The sequence below is a fragment of the Sylvia atricapilla genome, chromosome 17 (genome assembly GCF_009819655.1).
Source record: "Sylvia atricapilla isolate bSylAtr1 chromosome 17, bSylAtr1.pri, whole genome shotgun sequence".
NCBI classification, from domain to species: domain Eukaryota; kingdom Metazoa; phylum Chordata; class Aves; order Passeriformes; family Sylviidae; genus Sylvia; species Sylvia atricapilla.
Genome location: NC_089156.1, coordinates 9,593,509 through 9,615,631, shown reverse-complemented (window position 1 = coordinate 9,615,631; position 22,123 = coordinate 9,593,509). Strand labels below are relative to the sequence as shown.

At 47.5% G+C, this 22,123-nt stretch overlaps 1 protein-coding gene across 1 annotated transcript in view; it reads left to right on the top strand.

The window, feature by feature from the left end:
- Positions 1 to 908: 908 nt before the first annotated feature.
- GRK3 (G protein-coupled receptor kinase 3) overlaps positions 909 to 22,123 on the top strand; it is a 59,744-nt gene continuing 38,529 nt past the window's right edge. Inside the window, exons 1-2 of the mRNA XM_066331524.1 lie at positions 909 to 1,112; positions 14,589 to 14,665. Coding sequence (XP_066187621.1) covers positions 1,000 to 1,112; positions 14,589 to 14,665 — 190 coding nt within the window. The 5' untranslated portion in view covers positions 909 to 999. The remainder of the gene's footprint in view (positions 1,113 to 14,588; positions 14,666 to 22,123) is intronic.

Here is a 22,123-nt window from a genome sequence, read left to right as displayed (position 1 = left end):
TGCTCGGCTGCAGAGAAGCTACTACTACTTGAAGGAGGAACACGAGCTGTGCTCAGAGCCCGAGGACACCTGGGTGCCTTGTTCTGCATCATTATTTGCCAGCAAGCGGTTCAACGAGCAACGATGGGGTGTCACACAGACGCATTTATTTGTATCCTGTTTTCGCTATGCACGCGCTTTAATAAATTATGAGGAAATTAATTCTGAATTTATGCCTCCAACTGGGTGCTGAGGCTCGCAGGCAGCTCAGCGCTCCGCGGGGCTGGAGTTAGCTCTGGCGTTCCCCTTTTGCGGAACCACGGAATCCTACACTAGTTCCCCTTGAAAAGAACCTCAAATCCCCGTCCCACGCCCTGCCGTGGGCAGGGACACCTTTCCACGATCCCAGGTCGCTCCGAGCCCCGCGCAGCTTAGCCTTGGACGCTTCCAGGCACGGGGCAGCCACGGCTTCCCTGTGCCAGAGCCTCCTGTCAGAAGCGTCCCCCCCGACCCTTCCCGGGCCGCCGAACCCCGCGGGCGCCGTCCCCGCTCCGGCCGCCGCCGATCCACGTCCGGATTTTCGGCGGCGCCGCGGGGCAGCCCGGTCCGCCCGCCCATGGCCGCCGCGCGCGCTGCGAGCGCCGGGCCCGGGGCCGCGGGGGCCGCGCAGGCTGCGAGCGGCGGGGGCGGACCGGCCGCCGCCATGGGCCCGGCGGGGGCGGGCGGGCGCTGAGGGGGGCGCGGCGGGGGCTCCCTCTTTTCCTTTTCCCTGCCCGTCTGCCTGCCTGCCTCCCTCCGCGCCGGCCGGCCGTCCGTCCGTCCGTCCGTCCCTCCTGCCGCCCGCTCGGGGCGCGGGGCGCGGGGCGGGAGGCGGGAGCGGCCCCCCCGCGCTCCGCACACGCGCAACCGGGAGCCGCTCGGCCGCACCGGCGGAGCCGCCGCCGCCCGCCGCCAACCCCCGCCCCGGGGGCGGCTGCCCCGGCGGAGCCTCCATCTGCAGCCCGGCGGCGGAGCGGGAACATGGCGGACCTGGAGGCGGTGCTGGCCGATGTCAGCTACCTGATGGCGATGGAGAAGAGCAAGAGCACCCCGGCGGCCAGGGCCAGCAAGAAGATCACCCTGCCCGAGCCCAGGTACCGCCCGCCCCGCCGCGGCCGCGGCCCGGCCCCCGGCGCCCTCAGCGGGCCGGACATAACGGTCCCGCGGCCTCCGCCGGCACCGGCTGCCCGGCCTCGGCAGCTCGGGGCCGGGCTGGCTGTGCTGCGTGTGTCGGATGTGTTGAATGCGTGTGTTTATTTGGCACAACTTGTGCGGGGTCCCTCGGCGGCTGAAGGGGGCACGCCGGTCCCCGCGGGGACGAACCCCCCCCGGTAGCTCGGGGGTTTGTGGATCCCCAGCCCGGTGCTCCGTCCGGACGGTGAGGAATTCCGTCCAGAGCGGTCGGTGGCACCGAACCGAGCCGCTCTGGCCGTGCCGCTCTGCGGAGCGATTTTTTGGTGATGCTTCATGGGGTTTGACAGGGGATGCGGGAGGAGGACGGGGCCGGAGCTCGCCTTTAGCAGGCAGCTCACGGAGCAGAGGTGCTGGTGCGGGTCTGGGCTCCATCGCCCCGACCGTCCCCGGTCCCACCGCGGGAGCAGACGCGTGCCCTGGCACAGCCGAGCTTGTTTGCTCGGGGCTTGGTGCTAAAAGCAGCTTTTCTTCTGCAAAAACAGCTTTTTCCCGTGGTTATGTGTTTGTTATAAAATCACCTGAGTGTAGCTAATTTATTGCTGGAATTAAAATTAAGCTTTTCCTTTTTTTTTTTTTTTTCTTCATGGCTCTGTGTGTGTCTATATATTAAAAAATGAAGATGCAGCCAGCAAACAAAATACTGCAACAGGAAAAATCTAAACCAAATTTTACTGCAGAATGTGTAGGCAGTTTGGAAGCCTGCTGGTGGCCTAGCCTAGCTGTCTGCTGAGCCAGGGATCGCTGGAGCTCTCTTCCCACTTCTTCACTCGTTTTCCTGCCTTTCTGCTGGAATGCCGGGAGGCTGCAGAGCTGGGGAAGGTGGAGAGTGCCCAGCCCGTGTTTATCCCCGTTGCAGTGGCAGTGAGACCTCAGGTGATGAAGTTTGGCTGTTGTGTTTAAGGTCTGTTTGAGGATGGTGTTACTGGATAGATGAAGGTGCTTGTTTTTCTCCTGATACGTGTTTACACTTTAAAAACAGTACAATACCCGTGAAATTTCGCCCTGTTATCCCCAGGTGCTGCTTTGCTGGGGATGCTGGTGGCTTCATGTGTCTCGGTGCTCTGGTGATGTCAGTGCTGTCCTCGGTGCCGCTCCCTGTTCCCAGCAGGGACGTGACCCCTGTGGGCAGGTGAAAGGTGGAAGGTGGAGGGTTGCAGGGCAGGAGGAGTCCTGCTAACACCATGAGAAATATCAGCTCAGTTGGTGCTCGTGGAGAGGCTCAAAGCTGCTGCCTGCACCGACATCCCTCGTGCCCAGCGCGGTGGAAGCCTCGCAGCGAGCACAGCACGAGGCCTGAGGAACCTGCCGTGCTTTGCTCTCCTGCCCCAGGATTTACGTGGTGCCAGTGTTTGGTGGTTTCCCTGAGCTGGGAGAGGCGGTTTACCTGCGTTTGGGAACGGCAGCCAGGTGCCAGAGGAAGTTCTGCAGAGGAGGAGGGAAGGTGCAGGGATTGGTGGCCTCGCTCCTTGGGCTGCCTATGGGAGAACCTGTTGGCGTGAGATAGTAAAGCAGAAGCGTGGCTTGCCACCTTCCCTGCTCTGTGGTGCTCTGCAGGAGGTGAGAAGCCTTCAGGGAGGACAGGTTTGGGGCTGGATGTGGTGCTGTGGCACGGGGACGTGCCAGGCCCTTGGCACAAGAGCGGAAGGAAGCACGGACATGACTGAGAACAGGGACTTACCTCAGCCCGGGACCACAAACGGCTCTGGGGTGCCTGAAATGACTGAACCTCTCAGCTTCTAACTGAAACCAGGGATTTCCTCATACAGTAGGAAATTGTGACCGTTATTCTGGTGTCAGATATCTTTGTGCTGGCTTCTGGCTGGTTTTTCTGATCCCTCTCATTAGAGCAGACGTGGTGCGCCGGGTATACTGAAATATTCTGTATCGCTGGCAAAGTGATTCATTTAAAATGACATAAATCGGCTGGTTAAAGGCAGGTTGATATAGTAACAGTAAAAAAAATACAACACACAGAGTCCTCTCTTGTTTGAAATCAAACAATTTTTCCAGATATTCATTATTTCTGTGCTTGTGAGCAGCTCCTTGGAGGAGCACAGGCTCGGCTCTGTAACATTGGGTGTGCAGCCATCCCTGCCATCAGTCCTGGCTGTCACTGGGACAGAGGGCAGGAAGGTCACTGGAATATCACATCCATGCTTGACAATAAATGTCTGTGCATTATTGCAGCACTCTGCTCACAGGTACGTGTTGGTTTACCTCTGGTGGGCAACCACAGCCCAGGGACTGGTCCTGTTCGCTGGCGTTCTCTCCTCTTGAAATATTACAAAGCTTTTACCCCTGGTTTCTTTGCTGGAGCCCAGTACACCTGTCGGCACCCTTTTATCTTTCCCAGATAAGGCTGAGGCTAAATGAAGCAAATGAGTTTACTGTAATGCAAATTTGAGGGGGCTTCCTGTTTACAAGGAAATAGCTGTAGTGCCGGCAGAATGAATTCCAAGGCTGCAGGCCAAGGCTTAGCAGCAAATAAACTATGAGGGTGAAGAGTTTATTGGCCGTAGGGCTGATTATTGCTGAGTTTTTGTGAATTATCCTCAGACTGGTTTTGTCCTGAAATCGTTAAATATCACAGTTTGGGGAGGAAGGACAGAAAACACTAATGAGCCGGGAGTGCCTAAGGAAGAGGATTAGTGTGTTTTTGGCTTTTTTAAGCACCAAAACAAAACAACCCTTCTTCCATCCTCTGTCATCTGCTTTTCCTTCCCTTCTGCATTTCCTCCTTTGGTTCCTAAGAGCCTTGCCAAGAGCTGTGAGAGCTGTGGTATCTTTCTGTTGTACATTGTTTCCTAAAAGCCTGTTTTTCAGGGAGATTCACATGGGTGGGCAGAAAGGCTGTCAGAGGCAGAATATCCTGCTGAAATCAGGCCTGGAATGGGAACGAAGTCAGCCCTGTGGAAGTATGAGCAAATATGAAACCTAAATCTTATTCTGCAGCATTGCTCTCAAATACCTTAAATTTTGGTGGGAAAGGAGTTAATTAACTGCACTCTGATTTTATTTTTTTTTTTTAGCTATTCAGCAGGCTGCTGAGGTTTTTTACTTTTCCATGTACATTTTAAATTGCCCTTATTTTGGTCAAAGGGAGTGGAAGAGCACTATAGAACAGCTGTTTTTATTTGCCAGCAGCTTGTTCTGGTTTGAGTAAAGGGCTTTGCGTAATGTGAAGCTGAGAAAAACGGTCCAAGAAATCAGGTAACAAATGAGAGAAGGCTTAGGGCTTGCAGAAGCCTCTTGTGTGCACCACTGGAAAGTTGACATTAAACCTTTCTTACTATAAACATCACGTAAGCTTTGGGTGCTTTTGATATACAAATACCACGGGCATGGTAACAAAACACAGCATCCATCTGTCCAGGCTTCTCTCCCTGAGGCTGTAGATATTTCTCATCTCTGCTTTTCTAACCTGCTTTCACTAATTACCTCCGTTTCAAGTTAATTCTGATTTTTCTCCCAGTCTTTTTCTTTGGTCTGCTGTGTTCCTCTGAATCTTGTTCTGCTGAGGGAAAAGAGAGCATGTTGCAGTCACTTTTTTCTTAAAGATCATGTTTTTAACATGACATTTTTCCTCAGTTATCATCCCATCTTTGCTTCACTTGTAGAAGTGAGTTCTGGCCCCTGGTACCCAGCTGCTTCTTGTAGGGTGGTTGTGCCCTTTGCTTTCTTACCCAGTATTCAAACTGGCTTGTCAAAACTCTCATTGAGAGTTGTTGAAAACACAGAGGTTAATTTGCCTTCCCCACTCTATCCTGAGCTGTTTGTGATTTCTTTTCCTCCTCTGTTGGTGCTGAATATTGTTGAAATCCAAGCAACATCTCCTGCTTAGGGTTAAGCACCATTGCTCTGTTCTCTCTTGCTCCTGATTTCGTAATTCGGTGCTCTTGGCCTTACTTTACTCTTTCTGTGGATTTCAGTTCTTTCTTTGAGGTGGCCTTCAGGGAGCTCTTGCACCTTGTGAAACTTTTGTAAATCTCTTAAGTTGCAGGCTCACACTCCCCTCTCTGCTGTCAGTCTGGGTGACTTCGGTGTTGTTTTTTTTCCTGTTGTTGTTTAACGCCTCCGTGTTGTGTTTATTCATTTACCGTGCTGTCTCTGGGAAAATTTTCCTGACAATTGCTTGTGTAATTTTCATTTTTGTTGCTATTCCGCCCGTGTCAGCCCTCTGTGTCTCTCTAGGTGCTTCTTTGTTGCTGCAAGAAAACTGTTCCGTTTTGGGCACCTTCCTGGGCAGCTCCTTCCAATCAATGCCTGCCAACCCTTTCCGTGAAGAAATTCTTCCTGATGTCTAAAATCTGAAGCTTAAATGAGTAAACCAAAGCTTATCTTGCCATCTAGCACTGCTGGTATGAAAAGGCACGTGTGAAGGTTCATTGGGAACTGCTCGAGGAAGGGGAAAGACTTGCTTTTTTCTGAGCTAACAGTACAAGAAAGGCTGAACACTCGTGTTTTTTGGTGGATTAGCTCAGGGTGAGACAGGCTAGTGAAATTTTGATTGGAAGTTCAGCCTCCCTGCTTTGCTGTCAGTAGAAGTGTGTGGTTGTGAAGGCAGTAAGAAATGGCTCTCTCAAAATAATTGGGTGTGCATACAGAATGCTGGGGCTGCTAACAACGTGTACTTGCTTTTTATCTCAAGTCAGCTTTGTACTACGGCACTTTCTTGGGAAGAATGCATGCCTGGGGATGGATTATGGCCTGTCAGTGTGGGAGGCTGTATGGGAGGGCTCCTGCTTGCTGTGGGTGCTGCTCTTGGCTCTGTTTGGGTGCTCTCTCTCTCTCTGGTGGGAATTCACTTTTTACTCTACCTGCAGTATCCCATGCCCTGATAACAAACAGGCCTCTGCAGGAGAGCACAGGAGGACGAAAGTCCTTTGCAGAGCTTTAAAAGACAAGGAATGAGGGTCTGGATGAAGGACAGCTTGTTAATATCTGTATTGTACAGATCAGGAGCCAGTTAGAAAACACCTGATGTACCTTTGTTCACATGAAGCACCTTGGGCAGGTGCAGGAGTTGAAGCTGAATTTTCTGAGCTTCAGTGGAGGCCTTTGACTGTCTCAGCTCCTGAGCATCTGGTGCTTGGAGCATCTCTGGGCACAGGAAGGAGAGATCTGGCCTTCAGAGAGATGCTCCAGTTACTTCTCCCTGGGGATGCTGTAGGATTGCAGCGTATGTTTTGCAGCATAGACCTTCCCTCGGGCGTCATTACCTTAAATAAGAAAAAAGCTAAATCACAGAGATCTGGGGGGGAGATCAGTGTGCAGCCTTCTGTTCCTGTGCTAGAAACAGAGGGATGATTCTGGATGTGTTTTTGGAGAAAGCTTCGGAAATGTGATGTGGTGTTACAGGTGTGAAACACTCCTTTGATCCGGTGCCTGGCGCAGGTGGGCTGCAGGTGCTGTGGGACCTGCCAGGTGTTTTTTCAGTAAAATTAATAAACTTTATAGCTCTTACTCCTTTTATAGCTGATGGCTTTTCAGTGGCTGATGGCTTTTTCAGACCTTCCTGTGTGAAATGGTTTCAGCCAGCACTGGAACTATAACATCAGGACACAAGTGTGTGCAGCCCTTGGTTTCTGTTCTGGTGAAATCATGTGGAATGGCCTGGTTTAATCTTCTTATCAGTAATAGCTTTATTTTGTCGGTAATTAATAAAATTAGTAAAAAGCCTATCAGGAGCCATCAGGGCCAGGTGCATAAAACCAAATAACGGAATTTAATTGAACTTAATTGGTGCAAAAGCAGCAGTTTCTAGCTTAGAAAATACAGCTGTTTTTCCACAGGAGCTTCACCCCATACTTACCCCAAAAAATTCATTCCAATACTGACTAAACACCTATACAAATACACCTTGCAGAAATAAATTAACAATTTTTGAAAGCATTTGAAGGATCATAAAGCCCCTCAGCCCCCTTCCAGCGTGCCAGGAGTTTGTCCTGTCAGCACGTGTCGTGTCCTATTGAGGAGGGAGCCGGGAAAGGGCGGATTTCTGGGGATCTGGTGGAGCTGTGCAGATCAAAGCCATCATTAGGGATCGAGCCTGGGATGTGTGACAGCAGACGGGCACCAGCTGCACTCCCAGCTCCTGCAGCTCTCCAGGATGTCAGCATGGGAGCTGGGAATTGCTGGGTGCTCGGGGGAGTTCTCCCTCTGCTCAAGGTGCACATGAGGAAAGGCAGCTTCTGCATCCTCCTGGGAAATTAAAAAGCTCCGGGGAGCCCAAATGAAACACTCAGTGCTTCACACCTTGGAGAAAGACACCCCTGTCCCGAGGGGCAGAATGAGCCTCCATGTGACAGCTCCGGGGATGTGGCTTGGCTGCTGCTGTTTGTTGTGTTTCTGCCTCAAGTTCAGCAGGGAAAACCAGCTCTGTGAAACTGAGATTTAGGTGGAGAAGAGGAGTGGTGGGTCCAGAGGACAGTGGTGAATGGGGTTAGATCCGGTTGACACCTGGAGGAAATGGGGAGGCATAAGGAGAGGTTTAGATGGATATTAAGGAAGATTCCGTCATGGAAAGCGCTGTCCAGCTCTGGCAGGACAGTGGTGGAGTCTCCATCCCTGCAGGGATTTAAAAGCCATGTGGATGTGGCACTGGGGGACATGAGTCAGTGGTGGCCTTGGCATTGCCACAGGAATCGTTGGTCTTTATGATCTCTTAGGGCTTTTCCAACCTAAGCAATCCCATAACTCAGTTAAAAGAAGACAAATCAGAGGGTTTTTTGTCGATGTGTTACTTTCGATGTCTCAGGTAGGGATGGCTGGGACAGCCATGGGAATGGGACACAGATTTGAGAGTGACATTCCTTCTTGTGCCTTCTCATCGTTTGCTGTTGTTTTCCAGTCTCCAGTCTGGCTTCTCCATTTCTTCTCTATCCTGTTCTGTTCATTTTGATATTTGAAGCAATTCTGTGTTGTGCATCAGCCCTCTGATTTTTTTATTGGGGGTTTTGATGTTTGTTTTTCTTGCCCGAGATTTTCCTAATTGCTCAAAAATACAGGACCATTCCTGTAGTTTTAACTTGTTGTTTAAAAGAGCTTTGAAAGATCTGATTCTTAGGCCAAATATTTCATCCCAGTTCTCACTTTTGATCAATCTTGCATTGCTAAACCTTTTAAATGCACTTGTACAAAGAGAAAAAAACAACCCACTTTCGGCTGTGATGGCTCTGGGCCATTCTGCCAGTGCTTTGAATTGTGCTTGTTGACCCTGTCATGCTTTCAATTCAGAGGCCTTTGGGGCAGGATCTTTGGTCCAATTTTAGCAACTTTATGATGGATTTGGATAGTGGAAATAAACATTTGAAATCTCTGTAAAATTGCATCCCGAGCCTATAAATGAATAAATAAATCAAATGCGTTTGTCAGTGTTGGCTGTAGTTCTCGGTCTCTCAGTCAAGGTTTATACTTGCTACTTGCAAAGAAAGTTCTAAACATTTGAGATTGAGAAAGATTAGAAAAAATTGGCACGTCTTCAGTAATTTTGTGTTTGTTTAAAAAAAAAAAGTAATTTACGATTGGCGAATGCCTTAATTGCAGTCAGAGCGAGGAGATGTGATTTTGCTCTGATTTCCCTTTCTTGTAATTTCTCAGCAGCAGCAATCTGGTGGAAGGGCAAGTCCTTGACACTGCAATTTGGCGTAATTATTCCTGAAAAATTCATGTACTTAGAAGCTTTTATATTAGTTTCAGATTTCAGCGCTGATAATGCCTCAAGGATCTTGGGGCTGGTGTTTTGTGAAGTTGGAGCTACACAGCTCCTGCTTCTGGCTCCCTCCTCGTAAACTTTCTCCATTAAAATAATTTGCATAAGTGAAGCTGCTGATGCAGGGAGGGGAGGGGGGTGTGGGCAGGTGTTGCTGAGCTCTAATCCCTTCCATCCCACAGGGCTCTGGGGTGAAATATGTTGCTAATCACTCACGACAGTTCTAAGAGCATTATTTCGCAACAGTGAAACGACTTGGCTTGGTGTGAACTTCAGGGGGTGTGAAGGCACGAAATGGGGTGAAGTTGGGCCAGAAAAGGGCAGAGCCCCGTGGAGGTGTGGTTGTGCCTGTGGTGTGATGCGTTTGTGGAGAGAAATCAAAGTTTGGGGTCACTCGTTGCTTTGTCAGCTGATGAGGCCAAGCACGTGCACTAATTAATAACTGACTCACAGAAGGATTAGCGTTGGGAAAGACCTTCAGGATTGAGTGTGACTCTGTGTGTTTACAAGGAAGAGAGAGAAATACATCAGTTTAGATGGTGTGATGATCTTTTCTGTCTTTCTGTGCTGAGAATTTGCCCCACGGACTGCTGGAGCCACAGGCACCACGTGTGAAGCAGCTTTTACAGCATTGAGAGGCGAGTCATTTGGAGAAGTCTTGACTTCTGCTGAACTTTGAGCTGAGTGCAATCTGAGAGGAAGCAAGATGAAATGGGTTCAGTGGTTTGTGAGTGTTCAGTGTTTATTACCCCTGACACAAGAATAAATGAAGGTGGCTGTGATGTAGAGATGGGATGTCAGGAGTGCAGAGGGTGGACAGGCACTGCTAAACCTTGGCAGTCAAAGCACTGGCCATGGACCTGATGAATATCTGGCATTTTCTTGAAATAATTATTAATTTGGACGTGCCAGGAGCCATCAGGAGCTTAGTGTGCTGTTGGATACAGGAGCCACATGTGACAGAGGGACGGTACCAGCTCTAATGACAAAGAGGAGGGAAAAAATAAATCCACCTTTATTTTACCGAGTGGGGGTCTGAACAGATAAAGTTTATGACCTGCTCTTGACAATACAGGAAATGTTGATAGAGTTAAATCCTGAACTAAGCTCTTAAAAGTCTTCTTGAAGCTGCTGTGTTTCATTCTTATTTTGCTTTCCTGTTCTCCTGTTTCTGTTCCAGCCTATTGGAGAATATATTAATGACTGGAACTGCTCATTTTTGATGCAGGTGTGGTTCTTTAATGCTGGCCATTGTTTTTCCAAGCTGTGGTGTGCATGTATGCACCTGTATACCGGATAACATCCCACAAATCTGAATGCTTATTGATTTACAAGAAATATTATCTGGTCTTGATGATAAATAATTCAAAGCTCCTTTAAGATCCAGTAGTAGGAAGGCCAGTAGTAAGGAGCTTCTTGACCTAGTTCCAATAGTAGGAGTATTGTATATATGGCTACACCCCATTGCCTCATTCTGTGCCCTTTCCTTTTCTGTGGTGTGAGTTGCTTCAGAAGAAGAACTTCAGGGACAAAAATCTGTGTGAAATGAATAGTGGAACTTTTATAGAATCGTGGAATAGTTCGGGTGGAAAGGATTTTAAAGCCCATCCAGTTCCACCCCTTGCGGTGGGTAGGGACACCTTCTACTTCCCAGGTTGCTCCAAGCCCTGTCCAGCTTGGCCTTGGACACTTCCAGGGATGGGACAGCCACAACTTCTCTGGGCAACCTGTGCTGGGGCCTCTCCACTCTCACAGGGAAGAAATATTTCCTAATATCTAATTTAAACCTCCTCTTTGCCAGTTTGAAATCATTCCCCCTTGTCCTGTTGCTACATGCTCTTGGAAAAAGTTCCTCTCCATCTTTCTTGGAAGTATCAGAACGAGTGCTGTTTGTTTTCCTGTCCTCTGTAAATCCTAGTTTGGGCATATTCCCACATCCTTTGGGGTTGTGCTCCAGCTGCCCTATGGATGGTTCCTCAGTTCCAGTGGCCATCTTTGGGCACACACACTCAGACACCCAGCAGAAGTTTCATTTCTCCTGCTTGGCATGCTTCTTGGAGTCCTGTCCCTGCTCTGTTCCGGGGGAACAGCAGGACGAGTGGCTGTTGTTGTCCAGTGCTGCAGCCAAGGACAAGTCCTGGCTTTGGCTGAGCTCCTCTCCAAGGCTCCTTCTGGTTTGCTGCTCCTGCTGGAACTCGTCTGAGAGGGAGGATCGTGGATGCTCTTGCCTTACGTGCCTTTTCTGTGTTAGAAAGGACATAATGTGTTTTGTTCTTAGCTTTTCAGACGTGTTTGCAAGTAGATATTTTCTGCCTGTGCCGACCTTGGCACTGCGGCTGCTGCCTGTGCCCTGCCAGGCTGCTCACAGACAGCGAGAGCTCTTTAATTCCAGAATGGAGTTTAACCTTGAAGGCTGCCTTTCAGCAGGTTTCTTTGATCAAAGCTGGAGTAGCTAGAGCTCCAAGATGCAGCTTGAAGCTCCTTTCAACAGACTGTTCAGCTCATGCTTGAAATAAATCTCTTTTCTGGGCAGAAGGAGGAGCTGACCAGGTTAGAGCGACCTGTGCTGCTCGCAGAGTTGATGAGGATGCAGATATGCCATCTTCTACCTGTTTGGGGCAGGCAAGGTGCTCCAACCTGCTCTGCAGGCCTGGGGTTTGTTCAGCTCCTTCTTTGAGGGCAGCTTCACCCAGGGAATCTCAGAAGTGCAAGAGCACCCAGCTGCCCATGCTGGGCATCTCCCTAGGGCCGGTGGCAAAGGGCTTCCCTGTGCTCCCAGTTAAACCAGCAGTTACAGAATCCCAGAGTCACTGGGGTTGGAAAAGCCCTCCAGGACCACAGAGTTCAACCCATGCCTGATCCCACCTTGTCACTCAGCCCAGAGCTCTGAGTGCCATGTCCAGATGTTCCTTGGACACCTCCAGGGATGCAGACTCCACCATCTCCCTGGGCAGCCCCTTCCAATGCTTGACCACGCTTTAAGTGAAGATAAAGATGCCCAGAGAGAGGTACCCAGGATCCAAACTGCATTTCTCACCAAATTTTAGGCCTGACTTTGGTTTCCCCTAAACATACTTCAGTTGACTCGTGGTATGTGGAGAGTAAATGGAGTATTTCTGATTTTTATTTTTTTTGGTTTACTGTTTTCTTCCTCTTTGAAATGAAAAGAATACATGAACAAAAGGTTTTGCTGCAGTCCAGTTGGACGTGCTTTTGTTTCTGAAGTCTCCCTGGATTTTGTTTTTAGCCAACTTTTGTTTCTGCTCCTTGTGAGTGCTGCTATTAAGGTGGATCATGCTGTGAACTGAGATGAACTTGTGCAAAAACGGCCACTTCTTGCATTAGCTCGTGGTTTGTGCTGATGGCATCTCTGGCCAGGGAAAGCTTTTCAGAAATGGCTGTGTTTCTGTGAAATGCAGCTTTTAATCCCAGATTGTTTACGTGTAGGGCAACTAATGAGTCAAAAGACTAAAGCAGAGAGGGAACCTTTCTTCCTGTTTGGGGAACGTGCTAAGCCCCATTTTAAAATTTTCCGTCCTTCTGAAGGACACGTGGACTCTGCTTCAATTCTTAGAACTCCAGAGGGTTTCTACCTGTAACTTCCATGTGAGAATTACGAGGTGATTATTCTGGATAGTCATAATCCACTCCATGTAATTTATTCCTATTTATTCGTGCGGCTAAGTAGCCATGATTTTAAAGGAGCGCGAGCGTTGAGGAGCTGGAATGTAGCACGGGCTCCCGTAGCCTGTGATCATTTTACAGATTTGTTCAGTTTCTGTGGCTGCAAAAGACATTTTGTTCCTTTGACGTTATCCATCAGACCAGAAGTACGGGATGTCGGCAGAGGAGGAGGCGCTGGAGAGGTTTGCTCCTTACACAATCGCTGTTTTCCTGGGCGCTTCAGTCACACGTTAAATTTTCATTATCTTCTCCCATTGTCTAGACGGAAGATCTGTCGATGTAATTTCTTGCGGCGCACTCTTTGGAGCAGAGGAAAGCTTTCTCGATGTCATTACTATGAAAAAGGGCTTACTCTGTTACTGCTGGTCTGGTGGTCAGTGGGAATGGGATGGCGCCAGGGGGAGATGGCAGCGCCGAGGGGCTCGGGGAGGAGGGGGAGCTGTGGGCTCTGGGAACTCGTGCCAGGATTGTTCATCTCCAGTGGAGCCTCTGTAAACACAGAGGGAAGAGGAGAAGGTCTGGTTGGCAAAAGATTTGGATTGGATTTTAGGGAGAAATTGTTCCCTGTGAGGGTGAGGAGGTGCTGGCACGGAGAGGCCGCCCCATCCCTGAGAGTGTCCAAGGCCAGGTTGGATGGGGCTTGGAGCAACCTGAGTTAGTAGAAGATGTCACAACTTCTGACAAGGGATGGAGCAAGGTATTCTTTAAGATCCCTTCCAATCTAAAACATCCTGTGATTCCACAATCTCTTATTTACTGCTCCCTCTTCATTTAAAATCAGTATTTTGTTTAGATTGTTAAAATACGCAGAGGGCAGACCCAGTTCTTAATGAACAAATAAACAGCAAGTTCGTCACTGAATAATTTATAATCTCAAACCTGATTAACAGTGTTCAGCCCTCCCAGTTCTTGTCTGACTTGATGTGGTGGTTGGCCTCCAGAGCTCTCGCTTTGGATCACAGTGTTCAGAGATCCGTGTTCCATGTGGGACTTGGAGATACACAGAAAACTATTAATAGGATATTTTCCTACATGGGAGTTTAAGGCCTTCCAGCAAAGTCCTTGGCTTTATTGCAGGCTTTTTTCTGGTCAAGTCATTCAGGCTTCATGCCTTAGGTCCTCCTCTGAGGAGGAGTGTGGATACTTTCCTCCCTCCATGGAGGAGATGTTTGTCAGTATTTGGGAGGCTTTTCAGGATTTTAATGATGGGGTGATGTTGGAATTCTGGAAACTTGGATTTTAAAATCCTGTGAGCACATGAGAGGGGATGTCCCTGAGGTCAGCAGGCTTAGCTGCTCGGTCTTGCTACTGCAGAAATATGAGTGATATTTAATGGCCTTGTTTAGGGCATGAGTACTTTGTTCAAGGTTATTTTTATGATAATAAATAGAATAATTATCATAATAAGTAGTATAATTATAGTAATAAATAGCATGTATGGAAATTATCGATTTTAAAATTGGAAACAGAGAAAGTCTGGTGGAATTTTGACTTGATACTGTGACAATAGAGTTGCTTTACCAAGGCCCAGCGCTGCTGCATTGATTTTAAGATTTATGTACTTGTATTGTTGCCCATATGAAATTTTTATGGGCATTATATTACAATGAATATTGAGGTTACTTGACAAATAAAGGAAATCTTTGTTAATGTGGTTTAAGTGAGTGATTGTGCCATTATAAATTAGGCAAAGTAGATGTTAAGTGCACTGCAGCCAAGCAGGGCCTAATGGAGCTTCTGTTGGCTCCTTGTGTGGCTGATCCCAGGCAGCTCGGGGTGACTTGTGCAGTTGTTTTATTCTGCAAGCTAAACCTGAGACAGGAATAAAGTGACCAGGGTGTCCCCTGGGAAGTGACCCCAGGGATCAGCTCCCCTGAGGCCAGGCAGGGCTCCACCTGACTTTTCTTCAAAGGTTTAAAAAAAGCAATTTCAAATAACTCTTCTTTTTTTTTTTTCTTTTTTCCCTGTTTTTTTCTTTCAGTATCCGCAGTGTTATGCAGAAATACCTCGAGGAAAGGGGTGAATTAACCTTCGACAAGATCTTTCATCAGAGAATTGGTAAGTCACGTCTCAATAAAATGTTACTCGTGTAGGTATTTTCAAGATCAGTTTGGTTTTTACATTTCCCTGTGGTGCCTGCTGAGAGGTCAGTGCTGTAGATTGAAGAACACTGGAGGGTGGACAGGACTTAGTGAAACAAAGGTCTTCAAGAAGATGAAATGTTGTGGAAGGGAAGAAGATGAGGCAAGGCAATCTGTCAACTTCAGGGTCTGGAAAACTACAGGGAAAATAATTAAATTATTTGGAAACATCGAGGACAAAATTATATTACTTGGTATGGGCTTGTCAACAATGTAATGTGTCACATCAGTTAAACATTTTTTTTTTTCTTTGCAGAGGTAATGAGCCTGTTGATAAGGGAGCAGGAGAAAAGATGCCAGATGTGTTGTCTTGACCCTCTGACATGGTGTTCTTGCTCACAACGTGGGGGGATGTAGCCTGGGTGAAACTGCTGTGTGCAGGGGCTGAAAGTGCTGGGAAAATGGACTTGTGGAGCAGTTAATCAGCATTCCATGGGAAGGTGGACCCAGGGAATGGGAACATTCCCTGGATCAGTGTTCAGCTGACTGAGTGCTGCAGTGAGGAGCCTCTGTGTTGTGCTGTGACACACCGAGGACAAGGACAAAAACTCCATCAGCCAGGGGAGGGGGAAAATGCAGAGCTCCCAGGGAAATCCAGCAGTGTCCTTCCTCTCCACCTGTGCCAGAGCAATCACACAGGCACAGCTTGGGGACCCTCGGGGCAGGGACTTGGCTGTGACAGCCAGCCCTGGGCTGTGTTGGCTCAGCTGGATCACACGACTAAATATAAAATCAGTGTTGTAGCTAGTGAGGCATGTGAAATAATCCTTTTCTGGCAGAATGTTGTGTCCATCCTGGCAGTGGATTAAAAAAATATACATGGACCTGCTGGGAAGAGTCCAGGAATGAGTGCAGACCTTGCTGAGCTGTCTGTTAAAGCTGACCTACAGGGAAGTATTGAAATAGGGTGTGATGTGGGCAGTGGAAGAGAGAAGTGAGCTTGAACATGATTCAAAACCAGAAAAGCTGTTGCAGAGATGATGAGGTTAGTCCATTTGCCAGAGCTTTAATGTGTCAGTGAAAAAAAAATAATAAAAAACTTGATGTGAATAAAATTTAAGATTTTAGTGGTGCTGTGGGTAATAAAGCAGGGAGTGGATTTCATGAGGGGTTCTTGGGATCTTTGTCCAGCACATTTGAGGAGGGAGTTTGCTGGGATAGCACAGCTGCTCGTGTCTTGGAAAATGGGGAATGGGCTGGAAAGTCTTGAGAGGTCAGTGGTTTTATTCCTGTCTGAAATGGAACGGTAGTGAATTAAGTACCTGGTTTCCCAGGAGAAGTGGCACAACGGGGCATCTTTGGGCTGGTTGAGTTTGCACTGGCCTCCCTTCTGGCTGGAGCACAAATACCCCAAGACCTTCCTGGTTGCCTGGCAGTGTGCAGCTCACTGGAGCGGGAATTTTATGTATTGCCAGATTAAAATACTCAGTGTTCCTGTGTCTCAGAGTGTCATTAGTGAGTCTCAGGGCCATTGGAAATCTTGGAGAGCTGTTTCAGTGTAAAACTATGACTTATTAATGTGGCCAAAACTTTTGCCATTCAAATGTACAGATACCTTGTTTTCTTGTACTGACACCTCAGTGTGTGCTGCAGCTCCAGTGCCTGTGCTGAATCATTAATATTTTGCTCTAGCCTGGCAGTTGCAAAATAAGTGGAATTTTAAGCAACCAAACACAGCCTGACTTCAACTGAGTCTCTTTGGGGGCAGTGAAATGAAGAAGTCCTTTTTTTTTTTTTTTTTTTTTTTTTTTTTTTTTTTTTTTTTTTTTTTTTTTTTTTCTCTATGAAAAGAGAAGTCGAACAGACCATCTTCTATGTAATGGATATTTCTATTTATGTAATTGAATACTTTTCATTACCTGTTACAGCGAGGACTTGTTGCAGTTATTTTGATAAGTTACAGCAATTACAGTTAGGTAACTGGAACCTTGGAAGGATTAGATCTCTTTTTTTTTTTTTTCCCCATGTTGGTAGTAGCCATTAAACCTGGAATTTCAGAGCCCAGTTTCATTAACATTTTGGTTTCTGTGCACAGAGGAGAGGTTTCCTCCTCCTCTCCCCGGGCACAGTCAGAGCAGGATTTGCCCTGGATTACCTGGAAATGAGGAGCAATTCTGTGACTGCTGTGCAGGAGTTTCAGTTAATTCTGAAGCTGAAATAGGATTTAGAATGGAATTAAAAAAAGATTAAAGCTAAACACGACTGTTTTTAACAGCAGACTTTGCATCACGCTGGAAAATACAGTATTTCCTTACTGTGGTTGTTCATTTAAATTTGATTGCATTTTCTAGCGTGTTCTTTGCCATTCAATTAGCTCTGTTTCCAGACATTAATTAGCATAATTGCTTGTGGTAAAGTACCTGCAGTTTTAGGCAAGCGTTGTGCAAAGGGCTGTGAGAAGAAGTATGGGGAGGTAATTAAAACTCTTAATCACTTTTTTGTTCTCCTCGTTGTCTCTTTGTCTGGGGGAGAGGTGAGACCACAGGTGGGGCAGGTCTGGGTGTGCTGGGGTGGGGACACCCACGGGAGACTCCTCCTGCTCCTGTGGAGTCTCCAGGAGCCTGCATCTGCAGTCATTCTGCTGGATCATCCCTGTTTTTTCCCTCAGCTGAGGAGCCATCCAGCACTCCCTGTTTTATCCTTGCACACAGACTATAAAACTGCTCCAAGCTCCCCAGTTTTTCCTTGGCAACTGCTCTGGATGAGAACTGTTCTTGTTTTATTTTTTTTTTCTCAGACCTAAATTTTTCCTCACAGCTCCAGGTCACCGTTTTTGTGGTGTTTTGGATTTTTTTTTTCTTTTTTTCTATTTTTCAGTATCCTTTCAAATGTAAACCCAGGCTTTGATCAGCTGTCTGATACAAGGGCTCTGATGTCAGCGTGGAGTCGTTCCTGTGGATGTTTCCCTATGAACGTGTCTAATTATGGTGCTGATCTCATCATCTGCAAGTGTTTATTCTTAGTGAGCCCTAAAATCGTTTTAGGGTCAGTGCTTTCCTGGTCCCACTGCCAAAGGTTGGCCCAAATTCCCTTCCTGCCAGGTGTGCAACTGCAGGGAGTCACAGGGACAGCTCTGGCTTGGAAACCAAAACCTTTAGGATCGGGCTGAGAGCAGGAAGCTCATCAGGGATGAAAATGGCCCGGAGGCTCCATCACATTTGCATAAACAAGTCTGTCCCCTATTTTGCATCTCTTCCCTGGGGAAGGCAAACAGGCTGCTCTCATCCCTTGGTGCTGGCACTGCTCTTGGCCCCCTGAGTGATGCTCCAGAGCTCTCTAAGAATGTCCGGGTGAGTCAGAGGACATGGAGCTCACAGAAGCACCCAGAAGAGTGCTCTGGCAGTGCTGGCAGCCCAGCCCAGCTGGCTGTTCCTTCAGAAGCTGCTTCCTCCACAGCAGAAGCCTCTTGGGGAAGTACAGCCTGTCTCGAAGCCGAGTGCGTAACCACCTTAGCTGGTTTTCTTTTTACCACATCCTGTTTGCTACAAGACCAGATTATGAGTTTCTTCAGAAACAAAAAGAGGTTTTGGAAGTGTTCGAGGTCAGGTTGGGCAGGGCTAGGAGCTGCCTGGGCTAGTGGAAGGTGTCCCTGCCCATGGCAGGGGTTGGAATGAGATGGTCTATAAGGTCTCTTCAAACCAAACCATTCTAGGACTCGGATATCCCAATATTCATAATTTACATGTGGAATCCACTCTGCTTCACAACTGCATTAAAATTGCCTGTGAGTCCTTGTCAGGTTCCCTTGCCCTGTGGGGTGGGGACACTTGGAGAGACCCTGCCCTCAAAGGGCAGGTGGGAAATGAGCAGCTCAGGGGCTGCTGCAGCCAAGGCCTTCAGGGGAATCTATGAGATCATAATATGGCTTTAGAACAGGATTATCCTGGTTATTAAATACTTTGGAGCAAACTTACTGCCAGTTACAGTTCAGGGACTCTTGTGTCTGACTCTGGGCTTTCAGACAAACCACACTGCAAGGCAGGGGATGGAGCTGGGTTAGAAATCCTGGGATGTGCTGTTAAAGCATCCTAATGTTAAACCATCCTACAGCTCCATGCCTGGCTTAGGTTCAGCCTTGGGTTCTCTGTGACTGCTTGAGACCCTCGTGAAGGCAAAGAGGCTGCTCTCATCTCCTGAGGCTGGTGGGATGTGGCAGTTCCTTCACACCCTTCTCAGTTTCTCATCTCTTGTGGAGCCGTTGGGTCTGGGTCTGGGGGAAGGATGAGAACAGGACGTATTTTAGCTGTTTCAGCAGCTGGTCTTGCTGCAGTGTAAATTTTTCACTTTGCCTAGGAAGGAACCTTATTTTATTTCCTCCCTCCGAAGGTAGCTCAGTTATATTTTCGTGGAATAGAACTAATTAAAACAACTTGGAGCTGACGTAAGAAGTTACAAATCTTTTTCTTTTTTTTTTTTTTTCTTTTTTTCCTTATTTACCATCCACTTTCGCAGAGTGAGGGATGATCTTTCTGAGGTGATTCATTCCACTGTCTTCCATATCCTCCTCAAGCAGCTCCAAGCTGGAGGTTTTCCCAGCAGGGGGGGAAGGATTTTGCCATCTGCATCAGTGCTGGTTCCAACCCACGGGGGCTTGTGGGGGCTCTCAGCTCCTTCCCTGCTCCCGTTGTCCTGACCCAGCTCAGCATGGATCCTGTTTGTTCTGTAGCTCCTCAGCTGAGCTTCCAGAGCTTTTGGTCTGTTCTGTAGCTCCTTCTGCACAGGGATTTTTGTGCCTGCCCTGCTCAGTTCGAGGGAAATGCGCTCAAGCTGACCCTGCTGGTTGCTGTTTCCTCCAGCTTGGTCAGGGACAACTTTCTGTTAAAAAAAAACCAAAAACCCCCAACCAAAAGTAGGGTGTGAACAGCTGCAACGGGTTGGTTTTTTTTTTCTGGGGCAGTGAATTGTGCTTTCTGTTGCTTCTTTCTCTAGTTATGGACTCGCATTTCATCATTTCAGAGCTTTGATGCTAATCATTAGATAGGAGTTAAAATGTGTCGAGAAAAACATTTTTGCTCTTCCTCTTTCTGCTGGCACCGAGCTCCCTGAGCTGCCTAAAAATAACAGGCTGGGAAAAGTGACTCCCTAGAGCATTATTTAAGCTATTGTTTAATTTAAGCAGAAGATCTATGTGCTGTTGGCATTCTGGACTAATTAAATAGTCCTCTGAGGAAATAACAATGAAGGTTATAAAACTTGGTTGGGAGTAAAGAAAAGCACCTGAGTTTTTGGCTGTGAAGTGAGCAGGGATGGCTTTTCTGAGCTGTGTCATGAGCACTGTGATAATTTTGCTCTGTTCTGGTGCCTTGATGTTAAATAATGTGCAGCCAAGTAGCAGGGACACGGTTATTTGGCGAGTTTTCTGTTAAAGCAGGGGCACAGGTTGTTTGTTCAAAGCGGTTTTATTCTGAGGTTCTGGTTCTGACCTGGCAAGCCACCACACAGAAGTAGTCACCATCAAAATTAGGAAGTTGCCTTCTGAACGACATTCAAAAAAAACGACATTTGAAATGCTGTTTGAAGACTGATCTTCTTTCTCATGGTATTTCTCATTTTCAGTACGAGGTCAGCCTGGGGTGTGGGCTGTGGACAGGCTGCAGGAGGTTCTCAGGGGCTGTGGAAGTCCTTCTGTCCTTGCCCAGTTCTGAGATTAGCTAAAAGCATCACAGAATCCAAACCACGAGGAAACTGTGTGGCTGTAAACTGAAACAGAAACCGTTAATGTGAGATATTTCACAGGGGATCTGCTCCTCACAGTTCTCTGCTCGTACCAAATGGGGGTGGGGAGGACAGTGAAAGAGAAAATCCGTGCTCTGAGCCTTCTAAAAGTTGGTCTGTTTTTCTGTTTGCAATGTGTTTCACTAAATGAGTGTTAGATTTAAGATCTCTTTATTGTGTCATAATTTCAGTGTTACTGGAAGCTACATTTCTTTCAACACCCTCTTATTTTGTGGTAAAATAAAGTGACACTTGGCGTGAATTACATTGAAGATCATTTCGAGGGGTGTTGCTGAAGCTCCTGCTGTAGATTTTATGTGCATTGGAGTTGCCTGTCTTGCTGTCAGGGATAAAGAGTATCCAAAGGCACTATCAAAATGCATGTATTCGTTTTGGATTTTCTTTTGATGATAAATAATTGAGCGTTTCTTTGTTGGGCTGCAGCCTGATCCTCCTGCCTGCCTTTGTGGGGGGTTGAAGATGGTGAGTTGTATGATTTCCCAGGGGAGCTGCAGATTAAATCTGAGCTTTAAAATAGGAAAATACATACCCTGTCATCTGGAACGTCCCATGATGGATAATGTACACATCCTGGTAGATTAGCATTTATATGCAGTGCAGTTCTTGGAAGATATAAGCATGGGGAGAAAGTCTTTATCTCAGCAGAGCAGTGCAATTATATGGTTTTAGAGTTAAGTTATCAAGAATTCCAGGCAAACTGGCAATTTTGAACTGAAGTAGTATCACAGGAGAGAAGAAGACGGTGTTAAGGAGTATCACTCTATAATAGAACAAATTAGAAATTATTTGCATGACATTTCCCTTGGATGTTTCCAGGGAAGCTTCCAGAGAACACACACAAACACAAATACCTGCCCTGCTGTGCACCTGCCAGAGGTGTGTTTGTAGGCAAATTCATTCTTTTGGGATCAGAGGGGCCCTGGGTGGTTGGTTCAGCCCTCTCCAGCCTCTTGAGTTCTTTTGCCATGGCTTAAAACTGTGTCAGGGGGATTTAGGTTGGATATCAGGGAAAGGTTCTTCCCCCAGAGGGTGCTGGGCACTGCCCAGGCTCCCCAGGGAATGGTCCTGGTCCTGAGGCTGCCAGAGCTCCAGGAGCATTTGGACAACACTCCCAGGGGTCCACAGGGTGGGATTGTTGGGGTGTCTGTGCAGGGCCAGTGGTTGGGTGATGATCCTCTGGGTCCTTGCCAATTCTGGATATTCTGTGATTAATACTGTGCAAAGAGACTTCCATCCCAAAGGTGATGTTTCCTCTCTGCTTGTCCACACTTGGGATTTCTTCTCCCATTCCTGGTGGAATCTTCTCCTTGTGCATTGCCACTGTTCACACAGGATCCTGATTTCCACTTCTTCCCACCCAGCAATTCCTCAGTCAATCCAAAACAGTTGCACTCCCATGGAGTTTTTATCAATGTGTCTTGAAACAGTTCACGGCTAATTAAGCCTCTGAACACCACTGTGAAATAGGGAAATGTTGGTTTGCCATGTCTGTAAGGTGGCATAGTAACAGCTTTAATGAGTTTTACCTGCATAGCTGTGTATTGCTAATAAAGCAGATTCTCTGGGGCTGCCAGTGCTGCTCATTCCCCTCAGTGGGATCACTCAGCAGTAACAGAACAGCTCAGAACCAGCACCAGTC